The sequence below is a fragment of the Anabrus simplex genome, chromosome 9 (assembly GCF_040414725.1).
Source record: "Anabrus simplex isolate iqAnaSimp1 chromosome 9, ASM4041472v1, whole genome shotgun sequence".
NCBI classification, from domain to species: Eukaryota; Metazoa; Arthropoda; class Insecta; order Orthoptera; family Tettigoniidae; genus Anabrus; species Anabrus simplex.
In genome coordinates this window covers 41681349-41708327 of record NC_090273.1, presented here as the reverse complement: position 1 = coordinate 41708327, position 26979 = coordinate 41681349, and the positions used below count along the sequence as shown (strand labels likewise).

Genomic DNA, 26979 nt, shown 5'->3' with positions numbered 1-26979 from the left:
AGGTGGAATAAACTTTGTAAGTTATATGTAATCTTAATTCAGTATGGAACCAATAATGAAATTTATAACCTTGAACAATAGTGTAGTGTTACAAAAATGTTGCAAACTTTGGACTGGGAATACTTTGGAGTAAGCTGCTCGACTAAGCAGGATGTTGTGAGCTGTTAGTGGAGGAATGGCAGGGATGACTTTAGTAGACAAATAAACTTGAGAGGAGCTTTTAAAAGTAGGAATGTTTATAATGTGAAGATAAATTTGGAATTCGAGAGAACAGGTTGGGCCAAATATTAATTTGTATGAGAGGAATTGGGGAGTAGAATAATTTATAAAGGGAAAATGTTTAATAAATTTCCAAGTTCTTTGAAATTATTTAAGAAAATACTAGGTAAACAATTGATAGGGAATCTGCTACCTGAGTGACAATCCTAAATGCAGATTGATTGATTGATTGATCCTAGTTTTTCTGCATCCATTTCTTTTCAGGCCCTGACAATACATAGTCTTCTGGCAACTGCATGCATCTTTATTTAATAGTAATGTTATTTGCTTTATGTCCAACTACTTTTACGGTTTTCAGAGACGCCTAGGTGCCGGAATTCTGTCCCGCAGGAGTTCTTTTACATGCCAGTAAATTGTCCGACATGATGCTGATGTATTTGAGCACCTTCAAATACCACCGAACTGAGCCAGGATCGAACTGGCCAAATTGGGGTCAGAAGGCCAGCGCCTCAACTGTCTGAGCCACTCAGTCCGGCCATCTTTATTTTATTTCTCTCCCCCTATCCTGTGTTTATCCAGCTTCCTTTGTATCTTACTCTTCCCACATCAAGACTTAAGATCAGTGTTGATTGTCTCTCAATGAATGTTGATTCCTGCTCCCCTGCTGAAGCTAGAAAGCAAATAAGAGCATATTGGGATGATAATAATAATAAAAAGCAACCACCACCACCACCACTACCTATGGATACCAGAAAGATGTTCTTTCTGTTGCGAGACGAGAATGACACCTGAAGGGAAGTAAATGCAAATTAGCAAAGTTTCCAATCATATTTGTGTATAATGGCATATCAGAAAGGAGAAGAAAATACTTTCCTTTATGTGCAATTCATCATTGCTAGTGCAGCGAGAACCATTGCTGCCGTTACCACTTGCATGTTTCCCGAATATATCATCCCTCCCATCTGATATGTTCAGTATTCTCTTTTTCTTGGAACTTTTTAATTATCTGCCAAGAAATAAAGTCATGAGAATCTGCACATCCTTTGTTACACAGTGGTGTAACATATTGCAGAAGTTCCTGTTCTACTTGCAGAAACTTGCCAGTTTTCGGGCTGCTAGTTTACGACACTGATAGTTTGAAGTGCATTTTTCTGTTTCTGCCTCTACCATGCATTGCCCTCATACATTGAAAACTTATGGCGTGTTGTCCTATTGCCAAGGATGCTGGCGTAATTGATTACCATGACTATATACGATACACTATTACTCGCATACTTCCTTAATATGAATTTAATAACACATTTTTCCAAGATCACAGAAAACATGCATCACTGCAGTTCACAAACACTAGATTTCAAATTAAAAATGCTGCTACTTGCCACCTAAATTTTGCAACAATTGTGGAACTGCATATTAATTCTTGAGAAATATGAACAATTTCCCCCCCTCCCCCTCTGAACCTTAAAAATATCAGGTTGCATAAATTATTTGATGGCAACAATTGCATGAGTAAACATGTTATTTATTTCTCTGATATTTATTCATTATAATTATATTACACCACAACAAAGTGATATGACATATTTGTATATGAAAGAGGGTAGGGAAAAAAAATCTGCCTAACTTGACAGATATAACAGTGTGTCAGTTATTCTCTTGGTGCATTAACCCTTTTCTTGTTTGCCAAACACGTTAACCATATTAGATCAAGCACTTTCTCAGCTGTCCTTATATACCAATAATTTACCAACTAACTCCTCGTTTATCTGTCACCATTGCAGCAGAGTGTGCAGGTTGCAAATTGGGTTGATCAGCTATTAGAAAACACATCAGCAAAAAGACTATCATACTCTCTTGCAAGTGATTGCCAGTGATATACCAATATAAGTGCAGTATTGAATGAGTCTATCTTCTAGAAGTTCCTGTCAGATACCGGTACTTTCTGATGCCTGTTTCCGTGATAGACATAATAACAAATAAAGTCACACACTGCTACATAACAAAATTAACTTGATATACGTCTTGATTCATCACTTGTTTGTTCTTTTCTATTACTGCTAGTAAAGTAATATCATGTATTTTCTTTTTCTTTCTTTCTTTCTTTCTTTCTTTCTTTCTTTCTCACAGTTTTCACTGAGATGGTGAGTTAGTGCCCAATGCCTTATGTTTCAGGTCAGTTCAGTTTTGATGGCTTCCTTCGTTACCTGATGAGTGAAGACAATCCGATAATGTCTTATTCAAAGTTTGATCTGTCGGATGATATGGACCAACCTTTGCCTCATTATTTCATCAATTCTTCCCATAACACATATCTTACAGGTAAGTAGCAGTTTACACACAACTTTACTCATGAACAGGGCACAAAATGGCTCTTTATTTTTGGTATGTACAGGTTTTATTCATAATTGACTTATGATGGTCCTGCTGAAACTAATGAGCTACAATTGTTCATGAACAAGAATTTTTTGTTATTGAAAAACTGCAACACCATCTTAACCCATCACAGGTGGTAGGAATTCATGGCCATAGGTGGTAAAGAAATTGAAAAATCAAAAGTTCCTGCATAATTTCAGAAAATTCACTGAAATCCTGAAAATATACCTAAATAAACCACATACCTTGTTTAAGAGTGAAAATTCAACTTTGAAGTAGTTTGACGACAAATATAGTCGCATATTTTTTTCACTGGAAGAATGGCACAATGGCACATGATATGATAATGATATTATGATAGTGGTTAACTTTTAAGTACACGTTAGTCTTGTTTCCTTATGCAGGGTTGGGGTTGAGGTGAGATGAATTTGTATGGCATATTTATACGGAAGGGTACCCTTCCTGACGTCGACCTCAGTTGAGGAGCTAATGAAGATGAAATGAATGATAGTGAATGAAAATGGGTAATTAGGTGGAAGGAAATGGCTGTGGCTTACGAATAGGAACTGCCCTGGCATTTGTCTGAAATTGAAAATGGGGAAACCACAGAAAACCATTCTCCGGACAGCCGACAGTGGGGTTCGAACCCACGCGCCTCCCGAATGCAGAGCCTGGTTCCATAGCCATAGCGCGGCCACTCTGTTTGGTAAACGTTAGTCTACTATTATCAAATATATGTGTAAAAAGCTACTTTCAGTGATGTTTTGGTTTCATTTTATGTTTTTGTTTATCAAAAAGTGGAAAAATTCGTCAAAGTCACAGCAGTTGAACCCACGTTCCACACAAATAAAATAAATAAATATTTTAGAAGGTGTGTTTCCCTATCAAAGTTTGACTAGCGGGAATAATAGTTGGGGGCAGTGCTTTTTTTTGGTACTACGCAACTGTATGCAGTACTGGCACCTTTTTCTCTAAAGAAAGGAAAAAATCAATTGTATGACTTAAAATCAAGTTTGTTTGTCTGCTTTTGTTATGTTTCAATAGACATAATGCACACGAGTGCATGTTTTAACTTTCTGTAAACTGCTGTTCTGAAATGATCATTCTTGTCCTATTAACCATTTTGAGTTGTCAGTTTGGAGTTAAATAAAAAGAAAGAGATAATGTTCATCTTGCTCTTTCCTATCCTTCCACATTTTTTGGCTACTGGATTACAATAGTATAGGGGTTTATTTTCCCACCCTTCTGTAATCGAACTGTTCTTGTCAAGGACAATCTAACGGTATCCATATTGCACCAAGTGCCATTAATACCAACATAGTAGCAGCAAACAACTATAATAGTAAATAGTTGACCATCATAGGTAATCTGGAGTTAATGTATGTTTAAATTTAACTGCTTTCATTGTTTTTAAATAATTTGAAAAGCATATTCACTTGTTTTGTGCTGCCGACGCAAGAGTTCTTAGTTATTTAGGCTAGTAGCAGCAAGGGGTCCACGTGGTTCACAAGTTAGAGAAGTGAAATGAATAAAATAAGTAATTATTTTGTACCGGTGCGCAATTAAAGAAAGCATGATTCTTTTGAAGTATCTCCTGAACCTGTAACATTGAATCAAGTGAGTCTGAAGAAAACATTGCTAATGCCAGTAGACTAATAGCTTTTCCTGAGGGAAATTATTCTGACCATGATTGTTGGACATTAACTCAGGAAAATGACTTCTTCCAGAGAAACGAGTGGCTTTATGTGAAAAATAAAATGCTAGGTTTTAAGGTGTGCCAAGATTTTACAAGTTTAAGACCAGAACAACAGATGAGAGTAAAAATTTCTTCAGAGTGGGGAAGTAGTAAAGTCAGTACCTTTAGAAGAGATGGAGATGTTGCACCTGGAGATATAAACAAAGCGTGAGATTCAGTTTATGAAGAAGTTTGGGTGATTACCGCCACTCTTTTTCTTACGAAAACTGCACTGGTCGTGAGTCCAGGATTACTGTTACTTACATCCCATCCGCTCTGTTGCTGCCAGTGTCACTTGTGTGGTTGTTGCTTTCACAAGAGCTGAAGAGAGAATTTTAGTCTTCAGTCTCACACACTAAAATCCAACACTTCTTCATCTGTATCATCCAATATTGATAATATATTGGTATCACTATGCATTTTTGCAACACCATTTCACTGGAAAACTACAAAAATATGTCGTAGTATACTCGTGAGAAACTGCGTCATGCAACGTGTGTGTTACACAACTCCCATTAACAGAATAAACATTGCAAGACACTGAGGGGACTTCCCTCACTAGTAGAGTTGAGGGAACAGCTCCTGCCATCTACGAGCATAATTGTTTACCTCCTCTGCGAAATTTGAACAGATCATAGACATGTTTCGACCCTGAGCAAAAGAAAAGTAGGGCATATATATGATTCCTCATGTGAAGAGTTATTGTATAGACTTTTATTCACTTTTCAAGAAAGTCTCCATTTCATTACACACATTTTCCCCATTGTTCTAGAAGCTTGAAAATATCCTTGCAGTAGAATTCCATTCCAGCAGTCTATAGACAATAATATTGTCTGTTGTCTTGTAGTTTTGGTCTTACATGTCTTTCTTCACAAAACAGGAAAGATGATGGAGGTTGCCAAGTAAGGCTGTAGGCAGGGTGCAGCAGAACTTCCCACCTTATTTTCTTAGTTTCTTCTTGATGAACTGAGCAGAATGAAGGCAGACTTTTGTTGAAGGGTGATCTTTCCAATGCATGCATCACGCAGTGCACAGAGGAGCTAGTGAATGAAGTGTTTGGACAAAACGACAAGCATTTATTATTTCCCCAGGTTCAAGCCATTCGACCATCTGTATTCCTGAAGACAATGTCCATACCATACCCAGCATACTGCACTATCTTCTCTTTGCTTTCTGATTGTCATTCCATCATTCCATATTCTGCCATTTTTTTTTTATTTTTTTATTTTTTTAATATTTTTTTTTCCTGGTTTAGAATGGTTTCTTTATAGATTTAGTAACCTGTCACAATATCCATTATAAATAATCATCCCTTTCATTTCAGTATCTTTGAAAAACGTCTTGAACATTGATTCTTCCCCAAACATTGTGGTCTTCTGTCAATAATCATGGCTCCCAGCAGTTACAAACTTTTTGCTAACCTGAGCTTGTAATTGTTTCCTGCATTGCGCTGTGTTCTGTGAGTTTTGTCCAATTTATTCACGGTGACACGTCTGTCTTCTGTAATTATGTCAACTCTTTCTGTGTTATATTGAATGGAGGCAGTTTGAGGGCACTATAACGATGCTGATCTTGGATTCTGGTTTCTCCATACTTAAAATGTTTCACCATTCTAGAGACAGTACTAGCAGCGATGTACACTGCACTCTGAAGCCTGTGGTGAATTTGAGCAACATAAATTTACATTGTTGCAGTATTAATTCCATGTATTGCTGAAGCTAAACTACTGAGATTTTATTCTGAAGATCATATTAAAAAGTTGTTTATCTTATGTAAGTTGAAAACATGTCCGACTCGTTGGCTGAATGGTCAGCGTACTGGCCTTCGGTTCAGTGGGTCCCGGGTTCGATTTGCGACTGGGTCGGGAATTTTAACCTTCATTGGTTAATTCCAACGGCCTGGGGGCTGGGTGTTTGTGCTGTTCCCAACATCCTTGCAACTTACACACCACACGTAACACTATCCTCCACCACAGTAACATGCAGTTACCTACACATGGCAGATGCCGCCCACCCTCATCAGAGGGTCTGCCTTACAAGGGCTGCACTCGGCTAGAAATAGCCACATGAAATTATTAATTATTATTGTTGAAAACATAAAAAAGAAAAGAAATGATTTCACTAACCTTGCCCAATTATGTTGTTTACATTACATTTAAATATACATATTTTTATTATATATTTTGCATTGTTCTTTCCCAAACATCACAACCAATCTTTCCTCTACTAGAATTGGATTTGTGTGGTAGTTGTATTTGAAAATATCAATTTTAGATTAACATTGCTGTATATGTACCGGAACGTCTCAAGGGACATTCTCGTGTATGAATGGAATCTAAAGGGGTGTTTGTTCTTCAAATAAGTTGTGGTATTCTCCCAACTCCTCCTGCCTTCTTTGATTTATAGGTTGGACACTTCACTGATGCTTGAATGATTTGAAAGTAGCCGCTATATTGTGCTTAAACACAACGAATCATTGTCTCCACTATCACCTGAATACATGGTTCAGTAACTGTAATAGCAGAATGGCTCCATGGCTAAATGGTTAGCATGCTGGTCTTTAGTCGCAGGGATCCCGGGTTCAATTCCTGGCAGGGTTGGGAATTTTAACCATAATTGGTTAATTTCGCTGGCACAGGGGCTGGATGTATGTGTCATCTTCATCATTTCATCCTCTTTATGATGCACAGGTCGCCTACGGACGTCGTATCATAAGACCTGCATCTGGCGAGCTGAACTTGTCCCTGAACACTCCTGGCACTAAACGCCATATGCCATTTCATACTGTAATAACACAACACTAGAGAAGAGAAATATATTTCCTGAAATGTGAAGACCTAAAACATATGTCAGCCCACTGACAGACATATCAGAACACTGAAAGGATGAACCTCTTTGGCATGTTCATCCATCATCAACCTAGACCACAATGTAAACCTTAACCGCGAGTAGTGATTCATCTTTGTCATGTCCATACCCTTAAAGGGGTAGTTTGATAGAGGAAGATGGAAAGGTGCCATAATCCCAATCCAGCAGTATCTGGATGAGGGAAATGGTTGGTGGTGGTGGTGTTGATGATGATGTTAAGTATAAAATTATGTATTGAGTTTAACTAGGCCAGATTTATGAAATTTAGATACATTTTTATTTCATATTTTCACTGTTGGCTACACAGACTAAGATACTTTTTTATTTCATATTTTTACTGTTGGCTACACAGACTGTTGTATCGTCAGTGTCAGGACATGTTCAGTACTTCCTTGTAAGATGGTAAGAGGAAGTAGTGTTAGTCTGCTTACAGTGGCAGCTCACAGACGGTTGGATAACAATAAACATGTACAATAATAAATTCTACATAGTGGTAGAATCTAGACCCCCAGGTTGGCTCTGGGTGGTTTGATGCTAAGTCAGTATGACTGTACATAGAATTTGAATACATACCCTATGAGGTTAAAAGCATGTAGATTGTAAGTTGTACCTTATTGTAACATAATCTTACCCTGTCACCAGGACACCAGCTGACTGGTAAATCAGCAGTGGAGATGTATCGGCAATGTCTGCTGGCAGGCTGCCGTTGCGTGGAGCTGGACTTCTGGAATGGACGCACGGAAGAGCCAGTTATTGTCCATGGTTATACTTTTGTACCTGAAATATCTGCAAGAGTAAGTCATTATTTGTTGTTTATTTTTGTTCTTTCCTTTTTCACAAATCATATGACTGTCTTACATGCCCCATCACATTTTTCAGGAAGTTATCGAAGCTATTGCAGAATCTGCTTTTAAGACATCGGACTGCCCTGTGATCCTATCATTCGAAAATCATTGCAACCCTCGGCAACAAGCGAAGATTGCCCAGTATTGTCGTGATATCTTTGGGGACATGCTTTTGGATTCTCCACTGGATTCTCATAAGGTAAGATTACATGTGTTTATTTTAATGGCCAAGACCAAAAGAATCTGCTCTTCTTGCTGAAATAACTATTGTAAAATTTTTATATTTATTTTTACAGTGGCACGTTTTAAGTCCATAGTAAGTTTTTTAATTGGTGGTAAACTGAAGACCTCAAATCAGGATTTGATTAATGATTTCTAGGAAAGTGCTTACATTATATGATGCTGCCAAGATAATGAAACAGTTCTCCCTTTTCCTTCTGGACTCCAGGCTTTCGGCAACAGTTGAAAACCTCTGCTGTTTTTTGGATCTTTCTGCTGCTTATGACACGGTTTTGGAGAGAAGGGTTGGTGTATAAACTTCTTCAGGTATTACCATGTTGTGAGTTTAAGGACTTGGTCACAACAGCTACGATTCTGCCTAAAACCAGCTTGGTCAATAGGAATATGTTGATTAATTACAATGCTAATTCTGTTGTATAGTAGTCTTTCAAGGAGTTTATAGCAACAACTGAGGAGAGCGATTGGTCTGTAGCTTTGTGGTATATCTTTTGGTTTGCCAGGTTTCAATATGGCAAGGATTTTAGTCGTCTTAAACTCCTTAGGAAGAATACTTGTCTGAAGTATGTGGATAAAGAACCACATCAACCACCTTCTTGCATTCCATCCCATATTTACGATAAATTCAGGATGTATTCCATCAAAACCTGGTGCCTTACCGACTTTCATGTCCTTTAATGCTGTATCAACCTCATCAATCTTGAAGGCTTCAGAGTACTCGGAAGAGTTTGGAAAGGTACGTTTAAGCATCCTTAGGTTCTTTTTCACTGTTTTTGTATGTTTTTTAAATCTTTAGTAACCCTTGAAGTTAAAACAATATAGGAGGCTGTTTGGTGAGATAGTTGACTTCTATCTAACTCCTGTTGAGCTTCCTCCAAGTTTTCTCAGTAGGCTCCAGGCTTCTCTACTGGAATGAGAGAAATCCAAGTTACTGTTTCTGTCCATTTCTGTCTACGATTTTCATCCAGACTCCATAATAGCTCCTCACCAGTCGTATGGGCACCTGTTTCAAGAAAATCTTTGTATAGGGCATCGCTCTATTCACTCCATGTAGGAACATATTCTTTCCTGTAGCCTCTTGGGATGTGCTTTTTGGCTACAGATTTCACAAGCCCTACAAATCTCTGATAATTATCGCTGGTGGCAGGAATTCATTTGATGCATTTGTCCAGCTCTTCAGAGAATTTTGTCCAGTTTGCCTTTTTAAAGTTCCAGCATGGGCGTGGGAAAGATGTAATTAAGGGAACAGAGATGCCCATCTCAAGGAAGATGGGTCTGTGTTGACTATTTGGGAAGTCCCCTAAAACTTCTCTCATCATGGGTTGAGGGTTGCCTACAGAGTCACATGTGACGAAACAGAGGTCTGGGTTGGACTCTCGCTTCCAAGCAGCAGATCTAAACGTGCCTTTGTCTTTTGCATCAAATATAAGATGTACATTTTGGTCTTCTGACCATTCTACTAAACTATGCCGCAATCATAGTTTCTTGCATATTTCCAAGTTTCATGATGACTTTTGAAGTCGCCAGCATAGATAGTTGGATGACTTGCATCTGGAAGAGCTGGGGTTGCCAGCAGATGGCTGGAGGTTTGTACTCATAGATATTTACGATGGTTACATCTTGCAGTTTTATTGTTACAGTATTAATATTATTAATTGTACTAGATGAGATGAATTCAACCTGCTCCAAGTTATGGGCATAGGGGCCAAACATCAAGGTTATCAGCCCTTGCACAAAAGAAGGTCAATATGGGTGGTGCTAAGGAAGCAACAACATTGGCTGCTGGACCTTTCTTCTAAAGATCTCCCAACAAATATGGAAACTGTACGAAAATGCTGAAGATGTAATCCAACTACAGTACTCACTGGTGTCTCAATGTAAACAAGCATCTATGTAATAACTTTCATGAAATAAGTTTGCAAAACCTAGTGTTGTTGTGTAAACTAGTCTTTATTTACTGCCATATACAGAGCCCGAGCGGTGCTTTGACTGGAATTTCTTTACGAATCAGTTGTATGTTAGAAGTACTTCCGTGTCTTTTCTAGTGAACGTAAATGACAGCATTACAGTTCCTTATAACGCTGTTAGATGAGACCACTGACCATTGCTAGATAGGATACTGAAAGCTTGTTTCGAAGAGTAGCAAACAGGTGTTCCACACGCTTTATGCTCACACTTATTCTTACAATGACATCATGGTATATTGATTCTCTGGGTGATAGCACATAAGGAGTGCCAATAAACAGGATCCAAATTAACGGCAAAGTTGTTAAAAGAGACTGGTAAGCGGTTGAGGAAAGAGACATGATGGTACTGTCAAAGCTGTAATATGCCTCTCTGTTTACCCAAATGTTTTGAAATTTATCACAAAGTCAACATTTTCTTAATTGGGACTGTAGAAAATGGATTACCTGTACAGATGACATATATTTATTTTAGATACACTGTGAATACTAATGTAACAATGCTAGATTTGAGTTTTAAAGAAATGTAATTGCATGGATGATATGAAATAAAGGAAAAAGTAAGAAGCTGAAAGACATATATTGATCCCTTTTCATACTTCTATGTCAGAATTTAAAATAAAAAACAAATCTGCTCAGTGTTATTATTTCTGATACAAGGGAATAATGCAGTTCAACTTAAAAAGGTGTGGAAGTTATAAAGCCTCAAAATACGGCTAAAATGCTCAGTATACAACAGTTAACACGTTACAAATATCCAGAGTTGGGAAGTAATTGAGTAAAAGTAATTGATTTACTTGTAACTAATACTTTTTTTTGTAATTATTACTAGTAATTGATACGTTCTAATAATTTATATACAGTAGAGTCTCGTTAATCCAAACTAATTGGGACCGGAGTCTGTTCGGATTACGAAATTTTCGGATTAACCGGAAATATTTTCTAATAATAATGTTATTGTTTTTATGTCAAGCTAACTACTTTTAAGGTTTCCAGATACACCTAGGTCCCGGGATTTTCTCCTGCAGGAGTTTTTTTACGTACCAGTAAATCTACTTACAGGAGGCTGACTTGTTTGAGCACCTTCAAATACCACCGGACTGAACCAGGACGAACCTGCCAAGTTGGGGACAGAAGGCCAGCGCCTCAACCGTCTGAGGAAAATAGTTTCTACAATACAGTACATACTGTAATTTGAAATGTCCATTCTTTAACAGTTACATTAATAAAATACTGTATAAAATTACAGTAGGGTTGTTAAGAACCCATAGGCTAGAGGAGAAAACTACTACAACTAGATTAAAATTTGTCTCCTAAAAATACTAAAATACGGTAACGTGTTACACTTTTGCATTGTGCCCGGAATGCGAAGGGCTGCTTGTGATGTTTATTTAATAGTTCTGCCGCTCCTTCAGTGGTAGCACTGCAGAACGTGAACACGTGACTCACTTCTGTGATGTTATGAGACGCTGGTTTAAACACTGCACCTTTGAGTAGGTTCCAATCACTACGGCAAAAGAAACTAACAGACTTTGTAAAGATAAACGACCAGTGATTGATGATTTATGATCTGTAATTGTTTACATTAAGTTATTCTAGTAAAATATGACTAATAAAATGCAAGTAAATCTTCATTCTCTAATATGTTCTTTCATTTCAATAAGGAGAATTAAAAAAAAAAATTGAATATTTCAGTTCGGATTAACCGGACTTTCGGATTAGCGGGGTTCGGATTAACGGGACTCTTAGTGTATATGCATCGTGTGTTTGGCAACTGTGGAACCTCAGCACTTGCAAGGCATTATGCCAAGAATATAACACAAAGAATATGTTGTGTACTCATTAATTTACTCACAGCTTGTTGTGGTTACTGGCTAGATTTAGATAATTGATTATTACAACTCAATCACAACATGTGACAGCAGAGGGGTCAAGGAATTTTATTTCCCCTAATTGAATAAATATTTTGAATGAATTGATCCACAAAATAAGGAGAACATGCGTGTGAAATGGAAACTTCATTTGAGAGTAATCATTTTCAAAATTTCAGGATGTCGTGTTTAGTTGTATGTTGTGATAATAGCCACTTAATGTCCCTGACTAAACAAACAGAAAATAAAATAACATCTTTTTCCTTAGAAACTTTGGTATTAAGCCCCAACTGAAAGAAATGTCAGTAGTTTCCTGTGAAATAATTGTAATTTTACTGATTACTTGTTGAAGAAATAATTTGTAATTGAGTAAAATATTTCTCAGGTAATTGTAATTCGGCCCAATTACTTTTTGTACTTTTTCCCATCACTGCATATATCCCTGTGTTCAGTCAGTGTCTTAAGGAAACAAATGTTAAACAGCAACTTACCTCGTAAGAATGCAGTTATCACACTTCTACACTGACAAAAGTTACTGCAAAAAATGCTGGGACCAATGCAATGTTTTTTTTCTGTATAGTTATAATTGCACTTGTAATGGCTGTTTTACATGAATATGTAATGTTGGTTTGTTCCAGCTGGAGCCAGGGCAACATCTTCCTCCTCCATCATTTCTAAAGAGGAAGATTATCATCAAGAATAAGAAAAAACATCACCATCACCACCATAAGAAGAGTGCATCAAACTCTCAGTCAAGTCTCCAACAGCCACAAGAGAACATTGGTGATCTAGTGCAAGGGAATGGAGATATTCCTCATCCTCCAGCCTTGCAAACACGCCAAGGCAGCAAGGAGAGCAATCAAGATGATGATGAAAATGGTACTGGAAGACCTTTCTGTATGAATAACTAGAGCCAACATTATATATACAGGATGAAGCGAAATTCGCGCACTCGGGCGTCGCAGCGCGACTCCTCACATGCCGGCAATAAAAAAATGCCTCTCACAAAAGTTCGTCCTGCGAGTATATCCGGCAGATAAAGAACGTTGAAGAGTGGCAATCTGGCAACACTGTAACCACATGTAGGGTAACTACCTCTGTCAGCACATACTAGTCGTGCTGTACAGTTGGTGCAGTGGATAGAGTTTTGGGTTAGCATGCAGGAGCTCGAGGGTTCGATCCAGGGTTGAGGCGCACTTTTTTTTGTTGCTAATTTCCATCGGACACTACATACTGTAATACAGTAAGACAACGTTTCTTAGGTCACATGTATCCTACATTTACAAAATTTAGTAAAGCTGAACACGTTGTAATGCATCTAGTAGATGAAGAGGTGCGAACAAATTCACGCCCACGACGTGGAAAGGGCGCCTTTCAAAGCTGACCAATGAAAACGAATGTTCGTCCATTTCTAGGATCGTAGTATGTAAGTGCAAATGGTTTCTAGAGGACGCGCTGCAATCGCTGTTGACGATTCAGATGCCAGATACCATACCACCTGGACTACATTTACGAAATAAAAAAACATACGCCTCAAACCAGGATCGACCCCCTTGACCTCCTGCATGCTAACCCGGAACTCTATCCACTGCACCAACTGTACAGCACGACTATGGTGTGCTGACAGAGGTAGTTACCCTATATGTGGTTACAGTGTTGCCAGATTGCCACTCTTCAACGGCCTTTTTCTCCCGGATATACTCGCAGGACGAACTTTTGTGAGAGACATTTTTTTATTGCTGGCATGTGAGGAGTCGCACTGCGACGTCCGAATGCGCGAATTTCGCTTCACACTGTATAAAACGTAGATGCTTTCTATTGTGATACTGATATTTTCAAACTATACCTTGTGGACCGTAAATACTGTTACATACTACATTTACTTGTGTATATCTCACCATCGCTTATATCACACACCCTAGAAGGAGGGAAAAAATCTCTGCTTATATCTCACATTGGTTTTTTTTCATGCGTCATTTATTTATTTACACTGTTCATGCCCACATTGGAGCACCAAAATCAAATCTTATACAACAAAGTCTTCAAATAATAAGTTTAACTTTTAACACCTGACAACTTTTTCCTTTCCCAAAACTTCTTCATTCTGGATGATCTTGCCGCCTGTTCTTCTGCAGATTTAACATACTGCTTATGTTGCGTTATTTTTGGTGATAGTCTTGTGTACTTGTTATTTAGAATCTGTTTATCTTCTGTATTTTCAATTTGATCTTCAGTAATTTTCAATTCATCTAAATCCATTTGTATTTCTTTAAACCATGTGGTTTTTGTTTTACTGTTCCAAAAGAAATCAAAAAGTTGTTTCAGGAGTGTAGTATTTGGTAAGTGGTATACACGTTCAAAGAATGCAATCCTCCATTTTCATTTCTTGTAATTTCTTTACGTGTCATAATAAATACAACAAGCTTCGCCCTGGATCATGCCTCCTCTCAGCTCAAGGTAATCCTCCTCTTACCTTAGTCGCAGCAGTTCTCCCCCCCTGTTTGGTGAAAGGCAATTAGTTAATTCTAGATTATCAGTCACTACTGATTTGCATTTAGGGCTGTCACACAGGTAGCAGATTCCCTATCAGTTGTTTTTGCAGTAGTTTCTTAAATGATCCTAAAATATTCCATGGTTTAATGAGCTTGATGGAATGCTTGGCATTGTTAGACTGGCTGCAATTTCAGTTTGCAAAACGTAAGGTGCCGGTATATAGAAATGCACTAAAGTTTTACAGCAAGTTTTAAAATTCAAGTGATTCAGTTTGTGTAGAAACACTATAATTTTGCCGAGGGCCGAGAATTTTATGTGACAGTGTTCAGTCATCATCATCATCATCATCATCATCATCATCATTTCCCCTTAGCCAGCTCCTGCTGGGTCGGGGTGTTTATGGCACTTCTCTATCTTCCTCTTTCATTCCACCATTCCTCTTCCACGATCTTGTCCCAGTCCAAATTTCGTCGTCTTATGCCGCTCTTCACTGATTCAGTCCACCTTGTTCTAGGTCTTCCTCTTGCTCTCTTGCCCTTGCACTTTGCCTCCAACATCTGTCTTGGAATTCTATTCTCCTCCAGCCTTTTTACATGTCCAAACCACCTTAATTTATTCTTTTCAACTCATTTACCTTTCCTATCCCAGCTTCCTTCCTAACATCTTCATTTCTCACTCTGTCTTTCCTATCATACTTTGTAGGAATTTCATCTCACTGGCTTGAATTCTACTCTCTTGCCTGCTAGTCAAAGTCCAAGTCTCTGCTGCATAAGTCAGTATGAGTTCATGGTACATTTTGTACATTATCTCTTTACTTTTCCTTGGTACTTCTTTGCTCCAAACATGTTTTCTTACAACTTTGGTAGAATGCATTACTCTGCTGTACCCTCCTGCTAATCTCCATGTCCACCCTAGCATTTTGCATTAATTCACTTCCTAGGTATTTAAACCTGTTCACAATTTCCAGGCTCTGACTTCCAATTTTCACAGTGCCCTTTCTTTGCCTTTCCCCTCTCGACATCACTGTAGTCTTGCTTTTCTCTGTACTGATTTTCATGCCATACTTCTCAATTTTTTCATTCGGTACATCTAGTTGTTGCACTTATTTGCTGTTCTTTCCCCAGATCACATCATCATCTGCAAATAGCAGTATGTTCATCTCTTTACCTCTATAGGCTTCCTGTGTTTCCTTTACAATTTCGTCCATGACCATAATAAACAAAAGAGGTGACAGCACACTCCTCTGTCTTAGTCCAGTCTTATTCCTAAATCATTTTGTCTTTCCAACTGGGGTCAGTTACATTGCTTGCACCATTTCTAACATTTCTCTTCAGAGTCTCTTTTCAACCATGGTTTCCCAAACCTTCTTTCTGGGGATACTGTCATATGCCTTTTCTATATCTATGAAAGTCATGACCAGATCCTTTCCATATTCCCAGTTCTTTTCCATCAGCTATCTCATGCTAAAGATTGAGTCCACTGTAGATATTCCACTCCTGAAGCCACATTGTTCCTCTTGTAACTCCTTCAGTGTAACTACATTAATATTTAGTAAACTGTTTCAGATATACAGTAGAACCTCGATTATATGTTCCCAGAAACTACGTTTTTCCTGTATTATCCGTTCAAATTACGTGGTCCCGCTAGCATCCTAATTAAATCACGTTGTAAATATCCCGCATCATCCGTTCCTCGAAGAAACGATTTCCCGTATCAACCGTTCAGAAACTTCAGTCCCATCAACGCTAAATCCTTGATCACGCATTTTTCAAGAAACTGTATCTCACGAAAGGTGTTAACGTCGTCATTGTTGTAATTTGAGGAAGCGGAAAAGCGATCGGCGGGTGAACTTGCATAAGGGATCATCTTGGCATCGCATTCGGGTGGTATTGTTTAGAGAATCAAAATCATAAAACAGAGAGTGTCCACAACAATTGGAAGGAGACAGAACGCATTTCGACAGCTCTACTTGAAGACGGAATGAGTTTCGTCAAATCTTCGTACTTGCAAAGCGTCTACATTATGTCCACGGTTAGATGTTTACTTTTTTTTTTTTTTTTTTTTTTCCCCTCCGAGTGTATTGCCGAGCAGGTTTTCGGCACTTCCCTCAGGGCACTGTATAGTCACTGAGCTTTCAGGCAGGAATCTAAACTGCTCCTTCTTAAGTAACACAAATTTAGTATTTTAATATTATCGTATACGATTATGTTTACATAAAATCAGCTTCATGGTCCGTATCTCACTTCAATAGATTCACAATTAAGTTCCCCATGTGGGTGGGGGCGGTAGAATAACACCCACGGTATCCCCTGCCTGTCGTAAAAGGCGACTAAGAGGGGCCTCAGGGGCTCTGCAGTTTGGAGCGTGGGTTGGCGACCACGGGGCCCTCAGCTGAGTCCTGGCATTGCTTCCACTTACTTGTGCCAGGCTCCTCACTTTAATCTATCCTGTACGACCTCCCTTGGTCAACTCTTGTTCTTTTTCGACCCCGACGCTATTAGGTTTGCGAGGGCTAGGGAGTCTTTCATTTTCACGCCCTTCGTGGCCCTTGTCTTCCTTTGGCCGATATCTTCATTTTTCGAAGTGTCGGATCCCTTCCAATTTTCCCTCTGATTAGAGTTATATAGAGGATGGTTGCCTAGTTGTACTTCCTCTTAAAACAACAATCACCACCACCACCACCTCACAATTAAGTTTTTTGTATCGACTAGGTGGAAAATAAATAAATACTTACTTGTGAATCTACGATTATGTTGATGGTTATGAATTTCATGTTTTTGGTCCGTATTGAACAATATATAAGTAATAATAATAATAACTTAAATGTTTCCACCTTTTCAATACAATATATTCACAAATTTACAAAATTATACGGTACTAGTTTCGACCCATCTAGGGGTCATCATCAGCCGTATTGAAGCAAAGATCATTTGTGGCGAAATCCTAAGACAATATTATTTTAAAGAATAACAAGTGAAATGAGATGTTATGGTAATAGTTAATAATACAAGGAATATACATAATAAGAGGTTTTTAACAAAGAATAAAGTATAAATGGGGTGTTGTAAAAATTATAATCATGGAAATCAGTAAGTTCTTGTATTGAAATGAAATATGGCTTAGGAAGAGGGCTTAAGGTGGGGCTGAAGGGTGCGGGAGAAAGTGTAATTGTCTTGGAAAAGTACCTTTGATTAAATTTAGGATTGAGTTTAGGTTGGCTGCATTATTGTTTCTGAGGAAAGTGATAAATAGATCGAAGAGTATGTTGGGTTTCTCTGAGATTTCATTGAGATTGTGACTGGCATTAAAGTATTGGTCTAGGTGTATGTAGTAATTTTCCATTATGTTCAGTAAAGGGCCCTTGTTTGCTAATACGAGGATGTCCATGTCTTGTTCAATATTGGTGAAATTATGGTTATAATCTTGCATGTGTTGGCCGATGGCTGAAAACTTGTTGTATTTTATTGCGTTAGTGTGCTCGTGGTATCTGATAATGAAGTTTCTCCCGGTTTGCCCGATGTAGGTTTTTTTACAGGTGGTACATTTGATCCTATAAACTCCTGATTTTCAACAATGATATCTACAAGTTAACCAACATCTTTAAGAAACAAGGCGTTAAAATAGCCTTCAAAACCAACAATAAGAACATGAATGTTTTATACAATACTTCACACATCAACAAGACCAGCAGTTTTTTAAAATCAGGAGTTTATAGGATCAAATGTACCACCTGTAAAAAAACCTACATCGGGCAAACCGGGAGAAACTTCATTATCAGATACCACGAGCACACTAACGCAATAAAATACAACAAGTTTTCAGCCATCGGCCAACACATGCAAGATTATAACCATAATTTCACCAATATTGAACAAGACATGGACATCCTCGTATTAGCAAACAAGGGCCCTTTACTGAACATAATGGAAAATTACTACATACACCTAGACCAATACTTTAATGCCAGTCACAATCTCAATGAAATCTCAGAGAAACCCAACATACTCTTCGATCTATTTATCACTTTCCTCAGAAACAATAATGCAGCCAACCTAAACTCAATCCTAAATTTAATCAAAGGTACTTTTCCAAGACAATTACACTTTCTCCCGCACCCTTCAGCCCCACCTTAAGCCCTCTTCCTAAGCCATATTTCATTTCAATACAAGAACTTACTGATTTCCATGATTATAATTTTTACAACACCCCATTTATACTTTATTCTTTGTTAAAAACCTCTTATTATGTATATTCCTTGTATTATTAACTATTACCATAACATCTCATTTCACTTGTTATTCTTTAAAATAATATTGTCTTAGGATTTCGCCACAAATGATCTTTGCTTCAATACGGCTGATGATGACCCCTAGATGGGTCGAAACTAGTACCGTATAATTTTGTAAATTTGTGAATATATTGTATTGAAAAGGTGGAAACATTTAAGTTATTATTATTATTACTTATACGATTATGTTATCGAGACCAGAACAAATGTTGCACCTTACATACATAAAGCCATGGGAGGTTATGGGATTGCCTATAACAGTTTTGGTCCTAATGTAAGACTAGGAATTTCACGTTATTGTGTTAAAATGTTAAAACCGCAGTTGTTTTATTTGCGCACATTACATGTAAAAATCTTTGCATCATTTCGCACTCGTACCGACTTGGACAGCGAGCACATTTTCCAGCTGAGCTCAAGGGAATAACCATAAATTCGGAAATTTTTTCTCTTTCCAATTTAATTGTGATAAGTGACGGACATAATTGAATACAATGCATTCGAAAACTTGAGAATCGATACTTACATTCGAAACAATATTCTCGAGTTCAACATAACCTTTAAAAGTCGATGTAGGCCGTAGGCCTAATTTGCGCGGTACAAGATTTCCACAAACTGACTACGAACAGTAGCCTATACCGGTGACCAAATTACAATGGAAGATTTAAAGAAAGAGGAATTTCGCCATCATGTTGGGCGCTTTTGTATCCAAAGTGCTTTATTTTATTAGATTAGAGAATTAAAAAATACTTGTGGTCGATTGTTTGGCTTTATGTTATTAGGTTTTTTGAACAGTTTGACCGATCAAAGTTGCTGAACTGAAAGAAGTTTTCAGAGGAAACCGACGATGTTTCCACGGTAAAACTGAATGTAAAGTTTCGAGACTTTCAAGTCGCGTACTGGTAATTAATGTTTGAAGCCGGTCCCGTGGTCGAACTTGCCTGCCTCTCATCCGGAGGACCCAGGTTCGATTCCCGGCCAGGTCAGGCATTTTTACCTGGATATGAGGGCTGGTTCCAGGTTCACTTATTCTACGATTACCTTTAATTGAGGCGCTATTTAATGGTGAGATGGTGACCCCAGTCTAGAGAGCCCGGGATAACGGCCGAAAGGATTCGTCACACTGACCATGTGTCACTTCGTAACCTGCAGGCGTTCAGACCGAGCAGCGGTCGCTTGGTAGGCGGAAGGCCCAATGGGGCTGTAGTTTGTTTTAGTTTAGGGGTATTTGTAAGATTTTAAGTATACATATTTCTTTCTTTTGTGATGTTTAGCCAAATTGTTCATGGTTCATTCATTCCGGGATTTTCCGTTTTCTCGTGTTGTACGTTTTTTTTTCGGTGATCCCTCCAAAAACGGAGAATCAAGGTTCCACTGTATCCATAAAGAAAAAAATGCTTATCAACAAGACGAGTGCTGGTATAGGCCCAATATTTTTCTCTGCAGCGAAATGGAAGTAGAAACGGTAGGGGAGCTTATTTGGCTATGGATGGAATGCTACAAACTTAATTACCTTTGTGAATATTCAATAATATGTTATGGAGCATAATAAAATGCAACCTAAGAATGGGAAATGAACATATTGCATTAAACCAACTGATATAAAGAAAGAAACATGTAATAGGATGAACACAATGATAGGTCAATGTTGGAAGAGGGAGCGATAGAAAGAGAAGTCAAGTACAAAAATGAAAACACAAAAGGACAAAGATAATCTCCACATCTCCATACACTGCTATCTTTAGATAGATTGGCTCTCCCCGCATCAATCTCTTTCTACGTCCATCTCTTTTCTGCCCCCGATGAGCTTGGTTTTGCTTCCCTGCTTCATCAAGTATCCTTTTCTCCTTTAGTGTTCATGCTGTGTTCCTAATCTTTTACCACCTATATTCATCTTGATAAATATATGATATGAAAATATTGTTGTTTGCAGGATCTGAGGAGTCAACAATACAGAAGTGCAAATCCAACTAGAGGCTTTAAATGACAATATTGAGAAATATACCATGAAAATCACTGTGGAGAAGAGCAAAACAGTGGAAAGGACAAGAGGAGAAAGAGAAGGGAAAGGAATCGTTAGTATCAGGGGACAAAACATTGAGGTTGTTGAATACTTCAAATATTTGAGAAGTGAAATAATGCGAGATGCAAGGTTGGATAAGGAGATCAGAAGAAGGGTACAAGAGGCAAATACGTTCTACCAGAATATAAGGAACCTAGTGTGGAAGAGAGAAGTTCCTACGAAATGTAAAGAGATAATGAAAAAGATGTATATTAACATATGCATCACAGACTTGGACTTTGACAGCAAGAAATGAGAGTAAAATTCAGGCCAGTGAGATGAAGTTCCTGAGGAGTATGGTAGGAAAGACCAGGAGAGACAGAGTAAGATAAGAAAAGAGATAGGGGTTGAAAAAATGAGTGATAGGATGAAGAATACATTGAGATGGTTTGGACATGTTATGAGGATGGAGGAGGGAAGGATACCAAAACAAGTGTTGGAGGCTAAGATAGAAGGAAAGAAGGCAGCAAGAGGGAGGTCCAGAGCTAGATGGATGGACTCTGTCAAGAACAGTATATTAAAAAAGAAGACTGGACTGGAATACAATTACTGAAGAGGAGTGGTGGAAGTAGAGAGAACGGTGAGAAGTGCCATCAGGACCCCGACTTGGCAGGAGCTGGACAAGGGGAAATGAAAATGTTGATTCATCTTTATCTTACATTTCTTCCCAGTTCCTGTATTTATCTGGCTTTCTTCCTGTCTTACACTTTCCATGTGAAAACTGAACATCTGTTTAGTTGACCCCTCAATGAGTGTTGATGCCTTTCCTCCTGATGAAGCTGAGAAGCATAAACGAGCTTGTCGGGAGCTGAGAGGAGATGGAGATAAAAGAACTGGGACTATCACGTTCTCATCCTTGCACTGCCGATAACTATCGATATGTTGGTGCGACGTTAAACTACTAGCAACATAAGTAATGATGATATCTTGCAAAACTTGGATTAGGCAGGAAACTTTTGGAAACCTTAGAATTAAACATATGTATGGTCATATGACAAGGATGGCTCCAAAGATGATCCCAAGGGTTGTTGTTGGTAAGAGGCATAGAGGGAGGCCTTGTGATGTAAGTTAACGGCAACTGTGGATGAGCAGAATGAACTGGAGGAGGTTCGTGAACACCTGCACCCAACTTGCTGGAGTGGAAAAATTATGAGGATGACTAGGCAGCGAATCACAAAATGTTGTGCTGAGACTTCCAGTTAGATTCCTTCCACTAATAGATCTAGTGCCTTAAAGTTACTTAGTAGCACCCACATTTCATATCATACTTTCTACACTACTCTCACTTTCAGGTTAATAGTTTACTTTCTAAGGAGCTTGTCTTTCTATATCAATCATTCAATCAATCAGTCAATCAATCAATCAATCAATCAATCAATACTGATCTGCATTTAGGGCAGTCGCCCAAGTGGCAGATTTCCTATCTGTTCTTTTCCTAGCCTTTTCTTAAAGGATTTCAAAGAAATTGGAAATTTATTGAACATTTCCCTTGGTAAGTTATTCCAATCCCTAACTCCCCGTCCTATAAATGAATATCTGCCCCAGTTTGTCCTCTTGAATTCCAACTTTATCTTCATATTGTGATCTTTCCTACTTTTATAAACGCCACTCAAACTTATTCGTCTACTAATGTCATTCCACGCCATCTCTCCACTGACAGCTCGAAATATACCACTTATTACATGTGATAAAATTCATTTTTGGGTCCGTATTGAAAATATTTGTATTAAATAACACTTGTATGTTTTATTATTCATCCACCTATTCAATACAATACAATACAATTTTAAAAATTATGACATTGTCCTTATCAAAATTGTTAACATGAAATTAATATATTAGATGGTACATGTTTCGCCTATCAATAGTAGGCATCATCAGCCACATTTTTCACCTTAGGATAGATCACGTACCTGATTTGAAATAATTTATGAATGCTGTTAAAAACTATGTCGTTTAAAATGTATTGGAGATTGTTGAACAACTATTACAATATAAAATGTAGTGTGCTGTTACTTGACAATATTTGTGATAATATTGGATTCTAAAAATGTGATAATTATTTGACGATTATGACATATTAAAAGATATTACAATAAAGATAAAAATCAGAAAACACATTCCATTTAGTTGTCAGATGGCATATTGTTAAAAACGTATGGAAAGTTGAGCAATGGTAATGTAAAGTTCTGTTCTACAGAGGAGGATGACGAGAGTAGCAGTGCAGAGGAAGGGGAAGAGGAGGGGGCAGAGGACATGAAACTTCGGATGCATGAGAAGTCTCCCACCGATAAAGTGTCAGCTGCCCAGGAAACGGAGGCAGGAGCCGAGATCTCTGCCCTAGTCAACTATGTGCAACCAGTGCATTTTGTTTCGTTTGAAAATTCTGAAAGTAAGTGGTGTTTGTTACTACTTTGATGACCGTTAGTTTGATTGTTTATTGACTCCTCAGTATAAGATTTAACCCCTATAGTGACATGAACCACATCTAAGTGCTGCATTACACAATAGATGAAAATGCAGCGCTGTCTAAAAATTAATTATTATTGCAATATAGCTCCGATTATTTTCTAACGTTAATTATGGAGACTCTGAAGAATGTAGTTTACTGTCATTGACTTTATATTATTTTAATGCGTACACTTATGGAGAAGAGATTTGTCATATTGGTGTTCTTCTTTTTTGCAAGGGTTGTTTTAGAATGCCATGAAAACTAGTGTTATTGTTGCCTCAGGATTATTGTGCAGAAAAGTTGGGTGTATTGATATAAAGATTTATTTCGGACAAATCCACAGTTAATGGGACAATGAGAAAGAGGACGTGTAATTTGACGTGTGACATTTTTCAACGTCCAACACTTGGTCTCACATGCAGCATGCAAACTGATTCCCTTTGCTTCATTCATTCTAAATTCTGTAAGTACTTTTTAACAAACACGGAATTCCTTTTTTAAATTATGTTAATCTAAAAATATATACTGTCTGAAAGAAGTATTTCACCAATATATTTTTGCACTGTATGTTGCATACCACGAGAATGTTGCATTTTTAAACATTATATTCTTTCATTAAATATGTAATGAAAACTAAAATTATGAATGAATTTGGATCATATTTTTCATCCTTTTTACAGTTTTTAGGTCCTTTTTTTTAATATTTTTTATGTCTTTTTTTATAGGTCCCTTTTAGGCAATTAAACTTCTGAGCCCCAACTTCATTTTACTTCATGATATTTTCTAAATCAGTTTACATTCTTTTAAAAGGCTTGAATTCACAATAATCATATAGTACCCAGCAGTTAAATGATATATTGCACATTCTACTTCATGAATTTTTCTGAAACTGTTTGCATCCCTCGATGGACACAGATCCTCATTAGCATGTCATTACTAAGTGCTGCAGTGGGTAATAACTGACTCAGTCAGTTGAAACAGCCTACACGAACACGTGGGCAGTGTCTGGAAGGGATAGGCATCAATCTGTCAGTGCTGTGCTCATTTTGTGTCTAATTTATTCTGTAATTAATCTTTTTTTAAATATGTCTGTTGTTACTTGTGGAAAAAATTGTCTCCAATTCACTGTGTTGGTTTTGTTCTAATATTATCAACTGTTATTCATTCCTTGATTCAGTATATTTTGCATTGTTTTAGAGAAGAACCGGTACTATGAGATGTCTTCCTTTGATGAGAAACAAGCTACCACGTTATTGAAAGAGAGCCCCATAGAGTTTGTCAAGTACAATAAGCATCAACTAAGCCGTGTGTACCCTGCTGGCTTTAGGTTCGACTCCTCCAACTTCATGCCTCAAGTATTCTGGAATGCTGGCTGTCAGCTTGTTGCCCTCAACTATCAGACACTTGGTAAGTTTATTTTGTAGCAATAGCACCTCATGTTCCAAAGAAAGTTCTCTCTCTAGGTCAACACATGTGGGACCGGGTTTTATTGGATTATAGTGATCTGTTGGATTACTAGATGTTCAGTGAAAAAAGGCTTTTTGTAAACACAGTAGAACCCCTATTTAGCATTTTTACAGGGACCTGATGTTTTAAACCTTGACTTGAGGTTATGTACTTCAATCGAGGTTTCAGTAGAAAGCACACCTTTTCCAGAAATCTTTGCCTGTATTAACACAAATTACCCCATCACACATTATTTACACAGTGACAGCAATAAAACAAGGAGATATCTACCCTACACATTATACTGTAGTTACAACTTTGTATTGTTCGTGCTGAAGGTAACTCTTGTGTTAAATTGTCCCTGCTGTCTAAGCAAGAGACCTGTATTGCACCATAACTAGCTTTGGCTCAGATTGTTCTATGTAAATATGTAAGTAAAATAAATAAATAAATAAATAAATAAATAAATAAATAAATAAATAAATAAATAAATAAATAAATAAATAAATAAATAAATAAATAAATAAGGCATGCATGCTTTGGTACAGCCTAACAAATGTATTCCTTTGCTCTATCATCAGATTAACAGACCTATGTTATTTGCAGAACCGAAATTAATAATTGCTGAAGGCTATGGCTACTGATCCTCACCACACACACAAGGAAATGTGCTTGCTAGATGATGGATCATTATCTCATACGTACATCTTCATTGTACACTGTTAGCCTTTTAGCATTTAGTCTGCGAGACACTGTGAATTAACTGAGTGCTTCCATAATCCTCTATTTGTAACCAAGTCTGTAGCTTCTTTTAGTTGCACACATTTTAAAATTTGGTCTCCCTTCACATCTCTTAGTTGGTTAAGAAATTGTTTTCAATGTTTTGTAGGAATATGTTCGCTATTATTCCTGATAATGGTGAGCCCATGGTTAACCCTTTTGACAGTTGATTTTTTGTTTGTGAATGCAAAACTGTTTAAGGTTGTTCTTGTAAGGTTATACATGATTATCCATAAAAGTTGGAAATGATACCAAACTCTCACAAAAATTCATTAAAATCAGTATGAAACAGCAATTAGTTTGTTTTAAAATTTTCACAAATGTTTTCCAAAGAGTGCCTTACTCATTAGCACGGTATTTTCTAATTCCAGTAGTCTCAACACGCATATTCAGTTTCATTCTTCAAAATTGTAATATCATCACTCTGGAGGCTTGTGGCAAATGTTTCTATTGTCGTACCTCAAACGACATCACCTAACCTAGGTTTACCGCCCACGTATTATGAAAACCTTTTTTCAAGCTCCCTTTCCACTATAAATGTACATGGGAACAGCCTTCTTGAAATTTAACCAGACACAAAAGTACACAACCTAATCTCTGAAATCAGTTATGCACACTGCTGTATCTTGAGGAGAAGTATCACATTCTTACTTTATTTCAGAACCTAGTATTAAAATTAAGCAATTATTTATTTCAGCCTTTATTTCTTAGGAGTTAACTGCTGTGTGCACTTATTGTGAAAACATGTTCTCCCTATGTTTGTTTACACCATTTGGAGTTGTAGGGCATTATTAATAGACGTTGGGAAGAACTCACTCGTGCGTGTAGCGAGGAATCTGTACAGAAGATGATCGAGCATATTCAATATAAACGCTGGCGTATTGTATGAACATTGATAATGAAAAAACTAACACGCCTGAATTTGCCTGTAATAAGGGATGAATTGGTAAAACTAAGGTTAGGTTGAATGGAGAATCCCACCTTCCAAAGGTTTCTCATTGTAACTGTAGGACATTGCACAGAAATATAGATGTTTTCGAAGGGCATAATAATATTGTCATTACAATGGTGTTCTCTTCTGCTATACTACAGCGGCTGCAGTTGGATGTTTATCTGAGTCTGACGTCTTACTTTATCCCTAAGTGCCTGCACTCTAAATTCTTCTTCTACCTTGAATCATCCTTAGCAAGCTTATAATGTCTTCTTCATAGGTTCTTAATGTCCCATAAGCATAACGAATAGAAATAAATACTCGAGAATTTTAATTTTTCTTTGCGCTGAATGCAAGTTTCGCCCTAATGTAAATCACGTTAAATCGAATATAAAATTGCATTGCTCGTATGGAATAAT

The 26979-nt window shown here is 37.5% G+C and overlaps 1 protein-coding gene across 1 annotated transcript in view; it reads left to right on the top strand.

Moving 5' to 3' along the window:
• Plc21C (Phospholipase C at 21C) overlaps positions 1-26979 on the top strand; it is a 182382-nt gene that overhangs the window by 100641 nt on the left and 54762 nt on the right. Inside the window, exons 8-13 of the mRNA XM_067153731.2 lie at positions 2392-2538; positions 7837-7988; positions 8074-8238; positions 12750-12990; positions 23152-23343; positions 24601-24810. Of these exons, the coding sequence (XP_067009832.2) occupies positions 2392-2538; positions 7837-7988; positions 8074-8238; positions 12750-12990; positions 23152-23343; positions 24601-24810 (1107 nt within the window). The remainder of the gene's footprint in view (positions 1-2391; positions 2539-7836; positions 7989-8073; positions 8239-12749; positions 12991-23151; positions 23344-24600; positions 24811-26979) is intronic.